Source organism: Echiichthys vipera (assembly GCF_963691815.1).
Source record: "Echiichthys vipera genome assembly, chromosome: 7".
NCBI lineage: Eukaryota > Metazoa > Chordata > Actinopteri > Perciformes > Trachinidae > Echiichthys > Echiichthys vipera.
Genome location: NC_139832.1, coordinates 25,266,253 through 25,286,201, shown reverse-complemented (window position 1 = coordinate 25,286,201; position 19,949 = coordinate 25,266,253). Strand labels below are relative to the sequence as shown.

Sequence of the window (19,949 nt, the reverse complement as noted above, 5' to 3'; positions counted from 1 at the left end):
AAGATAGATACTAATGACCTAAACCCAAAAAATATTATAAATGCTGAAATAAAGCAGGTTCTCTTTAATTGTTTGTGCTGTATCTTTAATAGTTTTGTTTTATTCTGAAAAGTTACCGGAAGTCTTCATTGAGTCACGGCCAACTTCTTGGCAGACATGAAGAACAGACAGTGACGTTACTGTCAGCTCTGGGACGGACAGGTAAAACATGTTGCTCGGTCTGACACCGGGCCGACGGCTGCTCTCTCACCGCCGCTGCCTGCTGCAGTGCCGCGGCGTTAAGTCAGAAAACACCGCCAGAGTAAGTCTGTTGCAGAGGCATGCGCCTGTTATTGTTGTGCCTGCATGTGACATTACGTTAGCTAGCATTCATAAACACAACAACACAGTGACAACACAGTGGCATAGCTAATACATCACGCAACGCTAAAGCAGTGTTGTCATAGCTGCAACTTTTAAGGGGTTTTGGGAAAATGTTAGCATTTTAGGCAAATTTAGCGATAGCAATTCTTGTGGCGCACTTTATAGAAATGCACAATTAGTGCAAACATGCTTTTAAGTGTGTGGTACTGTGCATAATATAGCATTTGTTCATGGCGAACAATATTTGGGTGAAGTTCATAGAGCTGTTTTTATTTAGAAGCTCCTGTCGTTTGCTGTTGGAGGTCGACTAATTGTGAGTTAGACTCAGTTTCAGTAGTTGCAGTCTCTACAGTACGTGACTGTGGGTAAAAACATAACATCATTAAAGTTGGCTGTCCTGGCTGTGCCCCTCTGTTATGAACCCTCCTGCAGCCGCTTCCCCTGCATTCCAACACAAACTACCAAACTATAAGCAAGACATAAAGAGATTTAGTGGGCCCCAGTACATAGGCTGAGTCCATGATCGTATGCTTGTTCTTTTTTACTTTTATTGTGCACCGCAGATGCCTCTATCACGTATGTTTTCATTCATGCAGTATTCATAATAATGGGACACTCAATAACTTTGCGATTTGAACTTTGGCCGTCTTGCTCACATATGCTGTGCAAAGGATTGTGGGTTAGAATGGCCAGAAATGCATGATGGCATGTGTAATGCAAAGTGTGACCAGATACCATACTACCCTACTATCAGCATGCCAGAAAAAAATATTTGGTATGTCCCAATACATAGGCTGAGACTTTTACAACTGCAGGTGCCCTTATAAAGTATAAGTAAAAAGCAAAAGAAAAGGTATTCGACTTGGATCTTAGCCTTCCTGTACCCAGTGTCATACACACACACACACACACACACACACACACACACACACACACACACACACACACACACACACACACACACACACACACACACACACACACACACACACACACACACACACACACACACACACACACACACACACACACACACACTCACTCACTCACACGTTGCGTAGCAGAGAGAAAGAAAGCTTCCAGGACAACTCGGCATTCTGCTGAATTGTTACCCGTGCTGCCTTTTATTAGCTGCTCTGTGTCAACAATGTAAGACTGAAGAAAACCAGTATGCAGGCTGAAATGCACCGCAACGTTCTGTCTGGATTAAGAGCAGAGGAAAAGTTTCTCCATCACCGTGTGTAATCATTTTTGTGTGTGTGTGCACAGAATGCTGCTCTGGACAGCGTTCTCTCTACATTCAGGTCTATATGTGGTGAGGACGGCGTCTCATTGGGTGAAGCTGTCAGAGAGCAACATGGCAAAGATGAGTCCATACACAGGTCAGTCTCTTACTCTGTCACGCAGACACACAGTCATATAATTATATATGAATTATATTTTCAGGACTACACAAACAAATAATAATACAGTAACAAGTAATAGTATCGAACAGGGAATGGTAACAGTGGTTCAAGGACAGACGTTTCATGGGACAAGACCTGGCCTAAATATATCCAGACCAGAGATGAGGGAAACACTACAAAGCAGCAACAATAATCCATATTGTGTCAACAAGAGAATCTCCAATGTGCATGATAGAAAATGTTCAGTACACAGACTTAAAATCCCCTTTCATATATGCCATGCAACCTTGAACTTATGTAGACATTACCCGGAGGAGCTGTATGTGAGAGCGCAAATGTCCGAATCAGTTGTGTGAATAGAGTGCTGCAGCGATGAGGTATTTTTGTACCAACTCAGAAGTTAGCATTGCACTGGCTTCCCCCGGCAAGACGTCAGTGGGATATTTCTCCTAAGTATTTGGATAATTGCAGAAAATAAACTCTGTGGCAAATTGACGCTTATGTTACTCACAGGTTATGTTCAGCAAGATCATTTTCCCAAAAGAACACAACTTGTATGATTTTTGAAGCGTTAATATAATCGCCAGAAGTAATAACTTAATGTTAGGCAGTGGACCAACTACACTTCCCACAGCTTCTGACTGATGTCGTTTGTACGGCATGATGAATGAAGTCGGTAGTCTCATTTAGCCACAAACGCATTTTGTTAGACACGTACAAGCTTCATAATTCACGAGCGGCTGATTGATTTACCTATTTTATCTTATAGAACAAAGCGTTAACCACAGACCTTATTTAAGGTATCTGTCCAAAACCTATTCACAAAACCCATCCACCGAGATGGGGGAACCAGTGCAAAGACCTTATCTCACTTCCAGGTTTTAGAGCAACTTATTTTCCAAGGGAATTCCCAGCAAGTGAGTGGGCTTGCATGACGTTTCTATCGGGCAGCTTGCGCGAAACCGAAAGAAAAAAAAACATCGGAGGGTGAAGAAGAAAGGTGATTTAGAGGAAGATTCCAGCACAAAAGTGTTACTGAAGAGACGATGAGATTCAGGACGCTCTACCCAGGCGACACCACTCGCTTACCAGTAAGTGAGAATGCGTGTGACACGGACAAATTCCTGTTGTGCGCTCCATGTGGGAGTTCACATGAGAATAAACGTATATAGATACGTTTTTATCACAGGGGCGTGATATTGTTTACATATAGGGATTACATATAAGATTAAGATAACACATTTTAAAAAAAGGTAGTATCCAATCCAATCTTTTTGGAGTGCAATCTGATTCTTAATTACATACTGTAGCAGAAGATATACAATATATATATATATTGATTTATTATCTTTCTGATGCATTGAAATCACTGTGGACTGCAGACTACAGAGCAAAACAGTGTTTTTCTTCTTTCCCCTCCCATTAATCATCTCACAACTCCTCACATTTATCCGTTAAGAGAGGTGTTGTTGAGGCTAGGGCTGCAACTAATGATTATTTTCATTGTTGATTAATCAGTCTGTCATTCTCCTTATTGATCGATTTGTTGTGTCTGTTCCATAAAATGTCAGAAAATGGTGGAAAATGTTGATCGGTGTTTCCTAAAGCCCAAGGTGACGTCCTCAAATGTCTTGTTTTGTCTAGAAGAGAAGAAACAAGAACACATTTACATTGAAGAAGCTGGAATCAGAGACTAATGTATTAATCTTTGCAGCTTTAGTTTGGAACCACTGGACTAAACTGCTGAACTTTTAAGAACATTTTACATATGCACTGATGCATCTGTATTAACTAAATACTGTTGTTAATGATAATATATCAGTCACATCAGACATTTTACTGCAAATGAGTACTTTTCTACAATATTTTAGGTACATTTTGCTGATAACACTCATTAACAGTAGACACATGCAAGACTTGCAATGTAGAAGTTTTACTTGAAAGCATCTGAAGACGTCTTCCATCACCTAATGTCAGAAGGCACAGCTGGAGGGAGTTTTATGATGCCATTCAGCCATCTGACAAGAGGTTCCGACTAAGAATACTGGCAGCTTTAGGGAAATATCCCCTCTCTTTTTAGCTACTGAGAAAAATGATCTGTCTTTTTAGCTGCTAAATGCTCCACTATGTTCACCACTAAGCTGCCAACAGTGTCTGTCTGCTGTTTGCTGCTGAGCAGGTATTATACAGTGTTTTTATTAGAGCGTTTTTGCTGAACAAAGTCATCTGCTGTGACTGGAAAAGAGGTTATTCAGAGTGGAATTATGAGCCTGAAAACTAAATAGTGACTTTAAAGCTGAAGTCGGTTTTGTATTCGTTGAAACTGTCACCATAGGTGCGTTTCCACTATGGTCGACTACCCTGAATGAGGTGGGTCTATCTGGCCAAAAACGCCCCTAATTTGCATGTGAGTCGCTCAGGAGGCTGTTTGACCGAGTAGAAAGAGGCCCTGCTCTCCGATAGGGGAGATTTACCCGGTTGCTGATTGTATGTAGCTCTCAGTGGGATGTGACGTGTAGTCGTACAGGCGCCACAACAACACGGCGAAGTAGAGTAGACACTTTTATCCAGTGGTGTAGGAGAACACAGCAAAGAAAAGGATCTGTGCACGGATTCTGGATTAAATTTCCGATCTGTGGTCCTTTGCTGCATGCTCCATACCTCTCTCTTTCTCTCTTTCCCATTTACACAGAAATACACACACACACACACACACACACACACACACACACACACACACACACACACACACACACACACACACACACACACACACACACACACACACACACACACACACACACACACACACACACACACACACACACACACACACCATACTGCAGCGGGGTGACTGCCTGTTTGTCAACAAACACTTTTAAAGCGCCTCAAATATTTAAGGTGGAGTGTTTTCTTTCATGTTACTTGTACGTAAGTTGATGTTTTGAATCATACAGGCCACCTTAAATCAAACTACAACTATTCTGTATTTCTCTGGAGGAAGAATGTGCCGCCTTATCACTGATCAGGTGATCACCGGCAATCTAAAGCCATTCAGAGTGCTACGTCACCTCCGGAGTCTCCTAAATCCCTCTCTGGCCTTTTTGTTGTAATGGAAACACGGCAAGTGAAAGGCCATTTGAGACAGCGTGGACTGAAACTTTCCTGGAGGCCACTCTACAGGGCTAATGGAAACACACCTTATATCCTGACAGCACTGTGAGACAGATGATCAGTGAAAAAGTCATGTACGTCTGCCTCCACCTTCTGCTCCCTGTCTGCTCTTAACGGCAAGTGCTAGATTCCAACGCGACCCACCTATAACAACCAATCAGAGCCGAGGGGTCTCTGACGCAGTGTCAATGTCTGCTCTGAACTCAGATTTGGAAACTAGGTGGCACTGATCAAATATGATCAAGATTCTGTTACTGTGGTTCCTATTCTTCTAGTGTACTAAAATGAGAAACGTTCTCATCTTACAGCTAAACAGTACACTAAAAATGTGTCTGAAAAAATAACAACGGATAATACCAAAAGGTGGTGGAGAAGCATAAGAACAGTGAGCGAGTGTTGCTTTGTTGCCGCCCAGATGTTGCCCACCAGATGTGGTGTTGTTTCCTCGTTGTGTGGAGGAGGTCAGCGCCCTTGCCAAAGTCTGCCACAACCACCACCTTCCCATCATCCCCTTTGGCACTGGAACCGGCCTGGAGGGAGGGGTCAGCGCAGTCAAGGTGAGAGAGAGAGAGGAAGCCCTTGTATATGACCGTGTGTGTATATATATAAGTATATCTGTGCCTGGATGTGTATGCATTAATATGTTTTTTTTATTATTTAGTGTCACCTAACAGGTGAGACTAGACCAAATTGCACAGACATGATACATTAGGTGGCATGACATGACAAACAAACAATCCAACAAAATGGTAAATGTTACATCACAGATTTGGGTTTGTGTATTTTACAGAGGCGCAGGCCAGTGTGTGTGTGAGTTTAGAGAAGCCATGGAAAGAAAAAGAGAGAAAAATGTGGGAGGGATAAGGCAGGGGTGGTTAATGATTATAGCATTTGCATTATGTTTACAGGTTGTCTGTCCGTCTGTCTGTCTGTCTGTCCCATTCTTGTGAACGCCATACCTCAGGAACCCATGGAGGAAATGTCTTCAAATGTGGCTCTTAGGCACAAATATCTAAACTCTAAAATGAAATGATTAGATTTTGAAGGTTAAAGATCAAGTTAGCTGTGACCTCACAGGTCCGTCTAATACTGAGGGGTCCAGACCTGCTCCTGGAGGGTCACTGCCCTGCATCTTTTAGGTTTCTCCCTGCTCTAACACACCTGAGTCTAACGATGATTAAACCTGTGATGAGCTTCAGCTGCTTGATAACGAGCAGATAATTAGAATCAGGTGTGTTCGAGAAACCTAAAACATGGAGCGCAGTGGCCCTCCAGGAGCAGGGTTGGACACCCTAGAGCTTGACCCAAAAATACACTTAATATCTTTTATTGAATTCCTCAAAGTCTTCACTTACACAAATATTATGTCAGTCTGTACAGACAAATGTAAACTGCCACTTGACTCGGTGGTGGAGGCAAACAACCGCACGGTGTCTATTCTAGTTGTCATACTGTGAGACAGTGGTTCCCTCCTTTGGTGGATTCTTATGTTTCTTTCTCCTACCCTTAGGGTGGTGTGTGCTTCAGTCTGAGGAACATGGACCAGGTTCTGGATCTCCACCAGGAGGACTTTGATGTGACCGTGGAGCCTGGTGTGACTCGGAAGGCTCTCAACGCTTACCTGCGAGACACCGGCCTATGGTTTCCTGTTGGTCAGTCACACTCCAAGTTTTCTCTTTACTTTCCATTATTTAAGTGAGTAGACGCAGGACAGGATTGGTCACACCAGAGACTATGAATTAGAAGCGGTTCAACTCGCAGTTATTTCCTGTTTCTGTGTCACACGTGGTTCTTCACGGCTCCGCCTCTTTAGGATACTAGCAGCAGGTCCTGAGTGTGTTGAGTCCAATGGGAAAAGTAAACATGAACACAGATTATGACCCTTCCCTTAGCTCCATAATCTCCATATTTCTCCTAAAGTAAACATTAGACCCCTTTTTCACAAGACAAATTTCTCATATTCTAACACTAAAATGGTATTTTTCAGGACAGATTTACTTTGTTTGAGACCTGTTTCTGTGTCAGCAACAAAGTCTCATGAGATCTGTGAACACCGCTAAGCTAACGTCAACTAACACCTTAGATCAGGGGTGGTATTGAGGTCTGTTTGTAAGGTAGTCTGTGATCCAAGCAACAGTAGATTTATGAAGATTAAAACCTAAAAGCTTATTAGCTAAAATGTGTGGCTAAAGAGTATTAAAAACACTTGAAAAATCAAGCAATACAAACAGTAGTCTCACAGATGCAGCAGTCAGCTCTAGATGACTGTGCAGCATGTGCCGCCAGTAAAGGAGTGCATCACCTACAACCCCCCTATATGCAAACTGAAGTGGGTCCTGAAAGGCCCTGACCTATGCCCTTAGCTGCCCCAGCACAGTCCTCTCAAAACATTTCATAACATATGAGGTTAAGGCAAAAGGTCTGGGGTCTTTTAATACCTTAGCATTAGTTTTTTTGGCACTGGCACAATACAAGATGTTGTCCAATTCCAATTTTGGACACAGAAAGAGACATGGTGTACAAATAATGTAGCACCCCACACAGCTGATCAGCACATACTTTCAGAACGCTTCTAAACCAAAAGAAAGAAAAAGAAAGAATTTGACAACTTCGGCAACCAAGGTCACAGCTTTCCCTGACGTAAGCATGTAGCTACATTCAGCAGTGTATGTAATGTAAACACTGCACTAAGGTGTCTGGAGCAGAAGACCATATAAAGAAATCTGACACAGGTTGGTTTCACCTCTAGCTGAAAGCAGAACAAAACAGTTAGAAACGGAGCGTCCAGGACAGCCTGAAGGTTTCTGCTAACATGCATCATTTTTTATGCAGTACATTATATACAGTCAGCCTGTGACTGTTTAGTCCCAGCCTGGTCAGATGCGTACATGAACTGATGAAGCCTATTGGATGAGAGGTGAAGCGTCTTCCTAGACAAATAACCAAGTCCAGTTGCTTTTGACTGAAATTGCTTTGGGGATTATATACAGTATATGACAGAAAATAAGGAAAAGCAATACAGGTCTCCTATGACTTACCAGTAACTGAGAGAGGTGTAAGTTGTCCTGCCTTCAAGGGTACAATTAGAGCGGGCCTTTTATATAGAGAAACAGCAACATTGACATTCCATTGTTGTGAGATAGCAGCTACCAGTACTTCAATATCAGCTGATGATGACATAATGGATATTTCACTGCTACTGATTGTTATGGCAAAACGAAACAAAATGACTCGTAAACAAGAAATCTGCTGCTATCACAATGTCAAGAAATAGCAATGCAGTCTGATGACAGGTGACTGATATTATCAGATTGATGTATAGTTCTCCCCACCTCCTGCACTCCCTCATGTCCTGGTGTGACATGCAGTATTCTCAGCATTGCCCTCAGTGACTCTGGCCTGCTGTGTGAATGGCTTTTTTCAGCAGGCCTGGTCAGTCACGTATGCCAGCAGCATCAATCCAGCATGCGGATATCTTTCACTCTGCGTCCCTGTTGGTTAGTCACATAAAAAGCCTTCGACAAGATAAATGTTTTCCATTCTGGCATTCACCAAGGACTTCTGTGATTTATATGGACATTTTTTTTTTTAAATCTTCTGTGGGTGAAAGTTTTCCGTTTCTTTACCTTAGCATGGGTTGTATCAGCAAACTGACACTGAGGCAGCAGGGCCTTCACTCATCCTTCAGAGGTCCATCAGAGGTGACAAGGAAAACTCTTTTTAAAATGTGCTGTTATGTAACAAACATTTTTAAATGGTTGTTGGTGGTGGTGTAGCTGACATTAAAGCATCCAGCAGGTGGTGATATTGGCTACGTAATATAAACAACCCCAAAGGGATTTTCGATTTAAAAGAAACTAGACACATGGTGAATACTATTTTTATCAGTTCTGAATTTTAGGTTCGGCACTGTCTCGAAAAGTGTGACAGGATTATATTGGATTTCTATTTTCTGTTTTAAAAAGTTATTTTATCCTCTCAGATCCTGGGGCCGATGCGTCTCTGTGCGGCATGGCTGCCACCAGCGCGTCTGGTACCAATGCAGTGCGTTATGGGACTATGAGGGAAAACGTTTTAAACCTGGAGGTTGTTCTGGCCGATGGGACCATCATACACACGGCTGGGAAGGGCCGACGTCCCAGGTACACATTGGCCATTTGCAGCCACAAATATGCAACATTGTGGGAGGTTCTGAGACTGTGGGGCTCCCCTCAGACAAAGCTCAGAAACAGGCTCCCCCTCACCACCCCTTAGTTTTCTCACTTGGTTTCGCTCAGTATCTGGAGGAACGATAGCCTAATGACATGCAGCAAAGAGCCGCAGGTCGGATTTGAACCCTGGGCAGCTGTGGTAAGAACACAGAAATTTGGGCCTAAAAATGTAGCCTTGGTCCAGCCTTTTTTTTTTTTCGGGCTGATCATAGCTCTACTTCAATCTACAAATACATAAATACATTAAAAAAAAAGGTCTGCCCTGAGGCATTTATTAGTGTCTGACTCTGGGGAAGTGGAAAAACAAATGACACACAATAATATGATCTAACTACAGTAAAGTAATAACTCGTAATATTTTTTTTAACTTACACTGAGCCTGTGTGGCGCCTCGCTGCTTCTTAAATGGGCTTACCTTTCTTTTCTATCTATCAATCTTTAGGAAGACAGCAGCAGGCTACAACCTGACAAACCTGTTTGTGGGGTCAGAGGGCACCCTGGGGATCATCACCAAGACTTCCTTGCGCCTGTACGGCATCCCAGAGTCCATGGTGTCGGCCGTCTGCTCTTTTCCCTCTGTTCAGGCTGCTGTAGACAGCACAGTGCAGATTCTGCAAGCCGGAGTACCCATTGCACGCATCGGTAAGGAGATCATACCTAAAAAGACTGTTTTCATTCCTTTTGAAAGTGAACTGTGTCTCTGCATTTCACAGATACAGACCATGTGACTGGTATCTGTTAGTTAAAAAAAAGAACAGAAACATAGGAGCTGGACATAGTTTTCACTTTTTCTGTAGTTGCCTGTGTGAGCACACATCAATCAGCTTACAGTGATGGCACAACTTGGCTGAAGGCGGAAGCCATGATGGGCTAGCCCTACTTCCATACACACTTGCTGAGTGAGTGCAGTCAGATGAATTACAACTCTGCACATCATGGCCTGGCTAAAGTGTGCTATACTGGTCATCCCATAACCCTTGGTCTTCTTTATTTGCCACATCTGGCTCAATATGTCTGTCAAAATAAGTTTTCTGTCACTGACATGTTGTTTTTAAAACGCTGGAGGAATTTCTGATCGCTCGCTGTAAATAGGTCATTGGTCAGTGAGGAGATCTGATCTGATGGCTTCCCCCTTAAGAATGTGTAAGTGAAAAGTGTCAAAAATAGGTGATGTTGTAAAAATGTAATATGACAGCTGTTCACTGCCTACGTTTGTTCTTGTGTGTGACCTCAAGCACCGACATGACCAGATTTCAATGCTAGAGACCATATTGCGATGGGATCGCACCAGCCACGACGCCAAATCAGGTCAGGGTTGTAAAGAGGTGGAGAAATTGCACAGATCTCAACTACATACCTGTAATGTTCCTTGACAGCACAGTTGGGACAAAATCTGTCCACAGACATATAAACACCTGGCAAAATACTCAAAACCTCCTCTGTGGCAGTTCCCGCTATAGTAGGTGTCTCCACGAGCACATTGATGAGACACACACACACACACACACACACACACACACACACACACACACAGGACTCACAAGGTGAAAACAATACCTGCATCATGGCTGGTAATAGGACACCAATATGCCCGACACACAACAGGATAATGCAGTGAAATAAAAAGCCTCAGTGGGATGGTTGGATTTGATTGATCCATACTTGGACTATGCTAAAGGCATTGCTGGTTGTTATGAGATTCTGAGTTTCTGAGTCTCTTAGATGTACAAAGGGAATTTTAATAATGAAATCAAACTTTTGAGCAGATAAGTGTTGTACACGCGGAAAGAGGAAGACATCTCTTCAGATCATGTCTTTGATAATCTGCCTCTTTCATCACAGCATGTGGTCAAGACTGAAGATAATATTAAATCTGTACGAACTGTAGTGGTATCTCTGGAGCCTCGGACTAGTGTAGCCCACATATAAAGCACAATACTGGAGGCAATTTGAATATGATTCAAGCCATGGAGCCAAGGAGCTGACATTGTTAACCTCAATTAAAGATAAAGCAGCCAATTGAACACGGTTTAGGAGATCCGAGTTTAAAGACGAAGTGGAGCAGAGATCAGAGAGCTCTATTGTCCCTCAAGGGGAAATGTGATTTGCAGTTGGTGGTAGAAAAAAACAACAAAACAAGTTAAAAACACACTAAACAAAGCATAAAACATTGTAGCAGCACACAGCCGACGGGTTGATTTAGAGCAGCTTCATCTTAAAAGTTAACTTTGTCAAATTACACTCAAGAGTTGTGCAAGTTAATAGCTTTGTTTTTGTTCTAGTGAGCCTATTTCTCCGCCCAGAGGGAAGAGGAAAGAATTCCTCCCAATAGTGGGGGTCAGAGCTCGACAAGCTTGACCGTGCCTTCTGCAAAACTTGACTATCAAAGATCGTTGTGAGAGAGAGCTGCCGCATGCCAATTATCCGTGACAGCGTTTGAACAGACGACTTTTGTTTTGCATTTTAAGGGTCCCATAGAATAAAATCAAACAATCACCTAAAATGGACTCATATACAATCTGTAGAATACAACCATCAAAGTCGTATCCGTTTTGAAAGTGTTTAATCTACGCAGAAAATACGATCTCTGCCCTTTATGCAGATTTTGGATAGGTTAAGGTCATGGGTTAAGTTTTCATTAATCACTTTCCCCCAGTACAGGACTCAACCGTCTCCCCCACTGTGCCCTTGATTGTAGTTGGGAGAGGTGGCTGTGATATTTTCTAAAATCAATAAGCATGTCTTTAGTTTTTTGAACATTTAACTTGAGGAAATGGCTGTCACACCACTCTGCGAATTCCCAAAATGATGCTTGTAAAGAAAGTTTGGTAGGGTAGTGGTAGCATCATCCACCCCTCTGAAAGGTCAATAAGCAAATTGCATCGGCTCAAGCTGGTTCTGCACTTTATCCATCAAGGATTGCTTGACCAATGGCTCAAAACCTTTCATTACCAGTGAAGTTAGAGCTAATGGTATGAAATCATTTATCTTTTTAGGCCATTTGCTCTAGACCCAAGGTATCACAATGGACTCCTTCCATAGAAATGGGACCTTGTGCTGAGCGAGAGATTATTTATCACTGAAAACAGTGATGGTAGGAGAAATGTATCATACCATCAGCTGTGCAAATAATCTATATCAGTTATTGACAAATATTTGAAAAATATGTATTTAGATATCAAGTAGAAGTTGAACAGATTCAGAAGAATGACCTCTTCAGATGTGTATCACACTGACTGACATCTGTCTTGGTTGTGTGTGTGTCCTGACTGTGTGTTGATGTGTGTTTCCAGAGTTTTTGGATGATGTGATGATCGATGCGTGCAACAGGTTCAGCTCTCTGTCCTACCCTGTGACCCCGACTCTGTTCCTGGAGTTCCACGGCTCTGAGAAAAGCCTTGAGGAACAGGTCAACACAACCGGTGTGTGAGTGTGCAAATCACAAGCGACAATAATTTATTTTCTTTTTGTTTCTAACAACTGAGGTCGAATCGTTTTGCTGTTGGATAAAAACCTAATATGCATACAATTAACCTATAAAATCCTTCGGAATGTTAATGAATTATGAATCTTTACTTTGACAAGAAGTGTTTTCGTGAAATATTCAAGTGTAATCTTGCATGGTCTTAATTGAAGAATAACATGTTTGTCAGCAGTGCAAGCAAATAATTTAGTGTGTATGGATGCAGTTCATACAGGATGGAGAAGAAAGATGTTGGTATTTAGCCTTGATAGCTGTGTAGGCTTAGTGCCAGAATAAAGTGACTGAGGGGATGTTAAAATTAGCCTCAGAAAGGCTAAATAACAACATAATCCTACTGTTTCAAGGATACTTTTCATTCATATTTTTTTAAATGTATGAGCTATTCTCTCTCCCTCCTTACTGTCCCTTCACTTCTGTCTGTGGACTGCTACACTTAGTGGATGAGGGGTGTTGGGTTTCTGAAAAGGCTGTTGAGTAGAGAAACTGAATTAGGGCTGAAAATTGTGTTTTCACCCACGAAAAAGCAAGCAGGCTAAAAAAAACTAACTGTTCTCATGTTCTTTCTGTCTATTGATCATCTCCACTCCGTTTCAGTACTATGGACAGCGCCGCACCTACACACTCAAGACTACACACAACAAACAGCGCTGTCTGTGGTCCTGAAACAACAACCGATCAGGACATCATGCTTCTTAACGAAAAAATGTTGTCTGTTTTTCTATAAAAAACATAAATCTGAAACCGAGGGGAATAAGCCCCCGCCTATCGGTTGGTTCAATATTTATTTAGTCATAGTGACATTTCTCCAAACTATTTGATAGAGTGAATGGAAATTTGGTGGTAGATATTTAAGGTCCCCAGAGGATAAAGACTAATGACTGAGTAATTCTCCTAAAATGGCCTTTCTAGGCTCTGGGAGAGTTCATGTCACAAACAAGCAGCAATGTTGTTGGTGTGTGTGTTTCTACAGAGGACATCGCTCAGAGTAATGGCGGTTCAGACTTTCAGTGGGCTACAGATGCAGAAACACGAAACCGGTTGTGGAAGGCTCGTCATGACGCCTGGTATGCTGCTCTGGCTCTCAGGCCTGGCTGCAAGGTAAAGAAAGTCCTCTGCTACTCAACCTGTGGTTTAATTTACAGTTGTACAAGTTGGATTTATCATGGAAATATCCAATTAATCTTAGACGAAAGGAATAGGAGCCTTAAAATGGTGTATTATAGTATCATTTGAAATGATATATAATTAAACCATATTTTCTAATATTAAACACAACTTGATCTGAAGTATACAAAGCATGCAGAGTAATGCTGAAAGCACACCAAGCAGCAGTGAATACCTGTGGCGGCTGCTCCGAGCTCGGCGTGCCACAGCCAGACTAAAAGGTACTATTTAGCGGCGAAGTGCGGCCAGATAATGCCCCCAGCCAATCAGTAACAGACTCCTGTGACATGTTGACCTATGGTTACAAAGAATTTTTTTAAACACATGGACACGCCTCCACGCCACAGAAAAGTTGAATTATTACGGTGGTATTAAATGGAAATCCAGCACGGCTTGGTGTGTTTTCGGCGTAAGGCGCTACATTCCACCACCAGAACTACTACTTGGGTCAGGTAAATTACATAATTTTCTTTTTCATTTTCAATGTTTTGCTGGCACTACAGTATTATATATATTATATCACTTAGCATAATATTACTCTCCTCTGTCTGCTCTGTGGAAAACTGTGTGTGACAGGCTTATGCCACAGATGTGTGTGTCCCTCTGTCTCGCCTGCCTCAAATCGTGGTGGAGACAAAGGAGGACCTGATTGAAAACAGACTCACAGGTGAGTGCACTACAGAGAACAATTGGCCTCATACAGGAACGTCTCCATCCAACATATTTGTTTTTAAGCAGCTTATGCAAGTGATTTAGAAGAACTTGCTGAATTCACAGAATTTCTCCTATTTTGTATTTTAGGAGGTACAAACCCAATTAACAAGTAGTTTTTCAGTGGATCGTATATTTTTTATTACTTTGAAACTATTTTGATTTTGAAAATCATATACAAATTACACTTCATAATGTTGACATTTGATTATGCAATTTGAATTCTGATATAATTCTAAATTGAGACACATTGCCTAACGATATCATCATCATTTTTAAATTCTCAAACGGCAAAACGACTTTAAATATTTGACCTCCTCCTGTTGCAGTCATTAATCTCCATGCTGTGGCAAAACGTAAAAAAAAAAAAAAAAAAATTCATATCAAACAACTTCTTCTTTATTCCAGTGACAGTACGACCCTCAGGTGACACAGACTTTGCTTTATAGATCTCTAACAACAGGACTTCCATATACTGTAGGACATATGAGGCAGGACAGAGGAGCCTTATATGCTAATACTGGGGCGTTACTTATGCTAATTTACAATTACGCGGGTCATTTACACAGTTATCTGAAGTTAGGAGCGTTCGCACACTTGTACGAACCCACCGTACCAAAAATTGTAGGAGAAAGTTAAGATAAGAACAGGAAAGTGTTCTTGCATGAGGCCTATTGTGTTTACACAAAGTAGATCAAATTTGCTGTGTAATATGTTCATAATACTTGATAGGAGTATTGAGCTTCTAGGTGCATTATTAGCCTGGGAAGTGCAGACAGTTATATATCATATTTTTCAAAAATAAGCAGTTCATTTAAAAATGCAGCATCTACCTCATGACTCTTTTTTGTGTATACTGTTTATTGAGGGTAGGACGTATAGGTGTGGCGTCCAAATGAAAACGTAGCACTTCATGTTGAACTGTTGTGCGACACCTTAGCTAGCATTAGCATCAGCATACTTCACAGTTGGCTCACAGTATAAAAGCAGCACTGATACATCATGAGAAAAGCGATTGAATTAAAGTTTTTTAAAAAGTGTGTGTTTTCCAGTGTAATGAGTGTGAATGCTACCTTCAGGTCCCATAGCGGGTCATGTGGGTGATGGGAACTTCCACTGTCTGATAGTGGTGGACCCCAGTGACCCAGAGGAGTTGCACAGGGTCCACCTCTTCACTGAGAGACTGGCCAGGTAATGTGTCCCTGAAGCTCTCACCTCTCCGTACACTTGTTACTTTCTCACAAGTCCTCCACCGGAGACGACTTTTCTCTGTGGGGTTACCTTTGGAACCAATGCTTACGTTTTGTGAACCACTTTATGTACTGTACAGTCTTCTTAGTTAACATCAACACAGAATTCCACCATGCACGGAAACCTTCAGTGAAAGCCCAGATTAGCTGCATCAATGTAGACCGGAGTATCCTGACTATTATAACAACACTAATGTCGGCTTTTAGGGTCGTTAAAAAACATTTGCTCTAACTTCAGTAAATGTTTTGAAGCCAGGCAGGTCGATAAGCCTCGCTGCTCCCCTTTAGCAACTTTTCCTTGTTATCTTCTCTGTCATTCACTCTTCAACTCCTTTCTCTCCCTAATCCTCCCCACACCTAATCCTACCTTCAGACACAATCACCTCTCCTTTGGCAGCGCACTCTCACCAATCCATCTCTCTTAGCTGATAGTGTTTCCAGAGGACTACATTTTAAGTATTGGCTTTTGAAAACGCTGTTGGATAGTGTGTTCATAAATGTTGACTTTTGCATAATGCCTACAAAAGCTTCTCAAAATCTGTAAAAACCACTGACTGTACCTGGATCAGTCTTAGATCCTAAAGGGTATTGGCACTGAGGCGCAGATAAAGGTATCAGTAGATAACAGTAATAATGATAAAGAGATTTGAGTGGTTTGGTTATGTTTAGGTATTAGGTTAGCAATGCTTACATGTAGCTATACAGTGCGAAATGGGTATTGTTACTGGGTAACCCATATATAATGACAATAGTTATATTTATGGCTAAAATATAGAGATCGATACATTAAGATATAAGGTTCAAAACCTTGGGGTTAGATTATTATCAGATCTTTGTGAAGTTATTTTAGTGCCCTACTTATGTGTCATCTATTTTGTCAAGGTGGACACACTTCTCATTCACTTAAAAAAAGCAAACTTTTGACTGGTAATTTACACATATACACTACGTATATACCTACATTAAGGTACCGTTTGTTGCAAGTCAAGTATTTTGCCCTACCAAGTGTACCTTCAGAAATACATTTATGTAGGCCACATGTCCAAAAGCACATAGTGATTGGTCTGGACCTATATAGTTAATTAGTTTTTGTTCACGTTATGCCAAACATTTGGCCCTTTCCACAGTGACAGTGCTTGTATACCAAAAATATACCTGTTACTATACTGTAGACATCCACCAGTAAGAAAGAAAAACACCATTTAAAGCTTTATATTTACTTTTATATACTCTAAAATAAAATCTATTTATGTTCAAAGTTATAGCTAGTTATAGTATCGTAGTATACAGTTATAATAAAAGTAAAATAAGTGATAACTTTTTACTAACTAAATAACTTTAAACGAATATCAGAAAAGAAATGCTGCAAGCCTTATAAGGCTTATAAGGCAGTTATTTGTGTTATTTTTAAAAAGGCTCTGATGTCAGTTTAATCTTAAAGTTGAACACTGTTTTTTTGCAGTAAAATAATGTGATTTGTTCTCCCTCCAGGCGAGCCCTGGCCATGGACGGTACATGTACAGGGGAGCACGGAGTGGGCTTAGGGAAAAGAGCCCTGCTGTGTGAAGAGATGGGACCAATGACTGTCCAGGTCATGCAGCGTCTCAAGGATGCCCTCGACCCAATGAACCTGATGAATCCTGGGAAGATACTGCAGCCCAGAGAACTATAAACAGTATTGGAGTCTGAGAAAAAGTCACATTGTGATCTGCTCATGGATGATCAGAGACTGATGTCACATTGAAATGGCTTCATTAGATAATATTGCACATGAAGTATTTCCTGTTAAAAAAGGATGAGACGCAACATGCAGGGATCACCCAGGTGAAAGCCAATAAGATATCAGCAGGAAGAGATCTGGGATTGTACGTAAACAAATGACATGTTGGCGCGTGGCAGTAGGAAAAGCACAGATGTTACTAATAACACTAACGATGCCTGAGCCAGCATGCACAATACCAGGAACCTGAAATCAGAGCAGCCATGGTTAATTAAATGATTTACACCTGTGCCATTCCTACTGTGAGGTCCCATCCGTAATGGTTTGATTGTTGTTAGTGTGTCTGCCGTCTGGTGCACCATGTGGTCACCATTAATAATGCACTCTTTTCCATGTTGGAAAGGCAAAGACTTCTTATTCTGCAATTCAAGTGAATCAAGAAAAAACAGATCATTTTGAATGGATTGTAGCGGCCGTCCCTAGCAGCACTCTTCTCTCTGTTTGATTTTTCATGCAAACTTGTACAATCGTAAATTTATACTTGTATTTAAATGAGGGTTGCTTTGCCTTACTGACCTGCTAATACTAAGCTTATTCCCTTTTAACTACCAATAATTGTAACAAAATAAACAACCAGTAATTTGATTCTTTGAATCTAATTTTTGTTTCTGCGTATCATGATAATTGATAATTTGCTATCAAGCAAAAGTGCCAAACTTTGCTGAGCTGCTCCTCTTGTTATTGTATGTGAGCAGGGCTGGCTGATTCCCCTGCTCCTAGTCTGGCAAAGAAATATGCTACGTTAAGCTAAGCTAAGCGTCTCCTGGCTCTAACTTCACAGTTAGCAAATGGAGAGTGGTATTAATCTTCTCATCTAACTCTGGAAAGAAGGAATCAGTTTATTTCATTGAAACAGTGTGGTGAAATGTTTCTTTAGACAAGTTTTGATAATCATTCAGTTCATTTTCCTATTTACCCCTGATGTATCAGGCTTTCCCTGGACATACAATTGATGTTTATAAAGCAATCTTTGAGTTAAACTGTATAGCAGAAATCCTGTTTAAAGCTTCAATAATAAGTCTTGTCTAAAGGTGACACCGCAGTATACTGTGCATGTTGATTTTAGAGTCATTAAAGTTCCACTTTACCATCCTGTAGCAGCTAAACACTGAAAAATGGTGTATAATCTATATGTATATCATTTAAGAGGATTCAGACAAGGAATAAGAATGACTATTTATTTTAACAAAGAAGGAAGTTAAATCTACTATAAAATCTTCATGAATTGTGATTGATTTATCTTTTTTTTTGTTTGGCTCAATGTTTGTCAAAAGGATATTGTTCCGATCCCGGATAAGCGGTTGGAGATGAGATTTTGTTTCCCCTGTTGATTGTTAATCAGTGAGATGAGCAGTTTATGTTTATAAGTGTGTATGACTGTATGTCTGTGCACCCCAGGGAGAATAGCCAGTGCCTATGTTGGTACCAACGGATAGCCTTATAAAAGAAAAATATAGAATCATTAGTGATTTGGCTATTTCTGATGGGGACCCTGGAATAAGCTCAAGTCAGTTTGCCTTCACATATTGGTTCTTTGTCCTAAAGTGACAGTTACATGTTCAAAATAAATAAATAAAATAAATACTTTTCTGCATCACAGAGCGTCAGCAGTGCATCCCTCAGTCACCGTGGACAAACATGCAGCCTATAAGATGGATGGAATGAAATGCTGCTAACTCATTTCTGCCTCTGTTGGCCTGAAAACATTTCCACAGCCTGCAGCCATTAACTGAACATTAAGAGTGAAAGAACTATGCACGGCCACTGATGTACAATAAAGTCTCGTATTAATTCAAAGCGATATTTAATATCTCAGTTTGTAGCCGGTTTGTTTATTTCATTGTTAATGATCCATCTGTTTTTTTTCAGTGACATCTGTGAATGACATGGTGTAGATTATATATGTAAAACAAATATCAACATCATAAAAAAGTAGAGTCTCGTTTTGGCATATTAATTGAGCCACTTCCTTCTTTCTGCAGTCATGAGTACAGTTTGAGTGTTTCAAAGGCTGAAGACTGATAGACAATGTCTTTTTTTTTGTCAGCTGTTTGCAACTGTTGAGGACACCACAGTCATGTCCTCATTTTCATTCCAGTGCATTCGGAGGGTTTTTGTTTTGAAGTGCAGTTAGGTTCTGCCATCACCCAGTCGCCACTCGCCAGAATACAGTGTTGACTTGTGCATTTCTGCAGTTGGGGTTTTAAAGTTCTAATGTTTTTAGACTAATATCTTAAATGTTGCCTGAAAAAGAGATCTGGTAATCTTCCCCAGTGCTCTGTAGAGAAGGCTTTGAAACAACATTTAAACCATATACAAAGATAACATGTACAGAAAAAGAATTAAACCGTTAAATAAGAACATCAAATGTAAAGTTGTATATTCACGTATCATTTTTGAATACTT

The 19,949-nt window shown here is 40.9% G+C and overlaps 1 protein-coding gene across 1 annotated transcript; it reads left to right on the top strand.

The window, feature by feature from the left end:
• The first annotated feature begins 163 nt into the window (after positions 1-163).
• Positions 164-19,241, top strand: ldhd (lactate dehydrogenase D). The gene is made up of 11 exons (XM_083916228.1): positions 164-301; positions 1,633-1,745; positions 5,359-5,500; positions 6,454-6,595; positions 8,926-9,085; positions 9,597-9,796; positions 12,448-12,576; positions 13,609-13,736; positions 14,379-14,469; positions 15,593-15,704; positions 17,255-19,241. Exons 1-11 carry the CDS (start codon positions 209-211, stop codon positions 17,433-17,435), a joined length of 1,491 nt encoding a protein of 496 aa, XP_083772354.1. The 5' UTR covers positions 164-208; the 3' UTR covers positions 17,436-19,241.
• Positions 19,242-19,949: the final 708 nt, after the last annotated feature.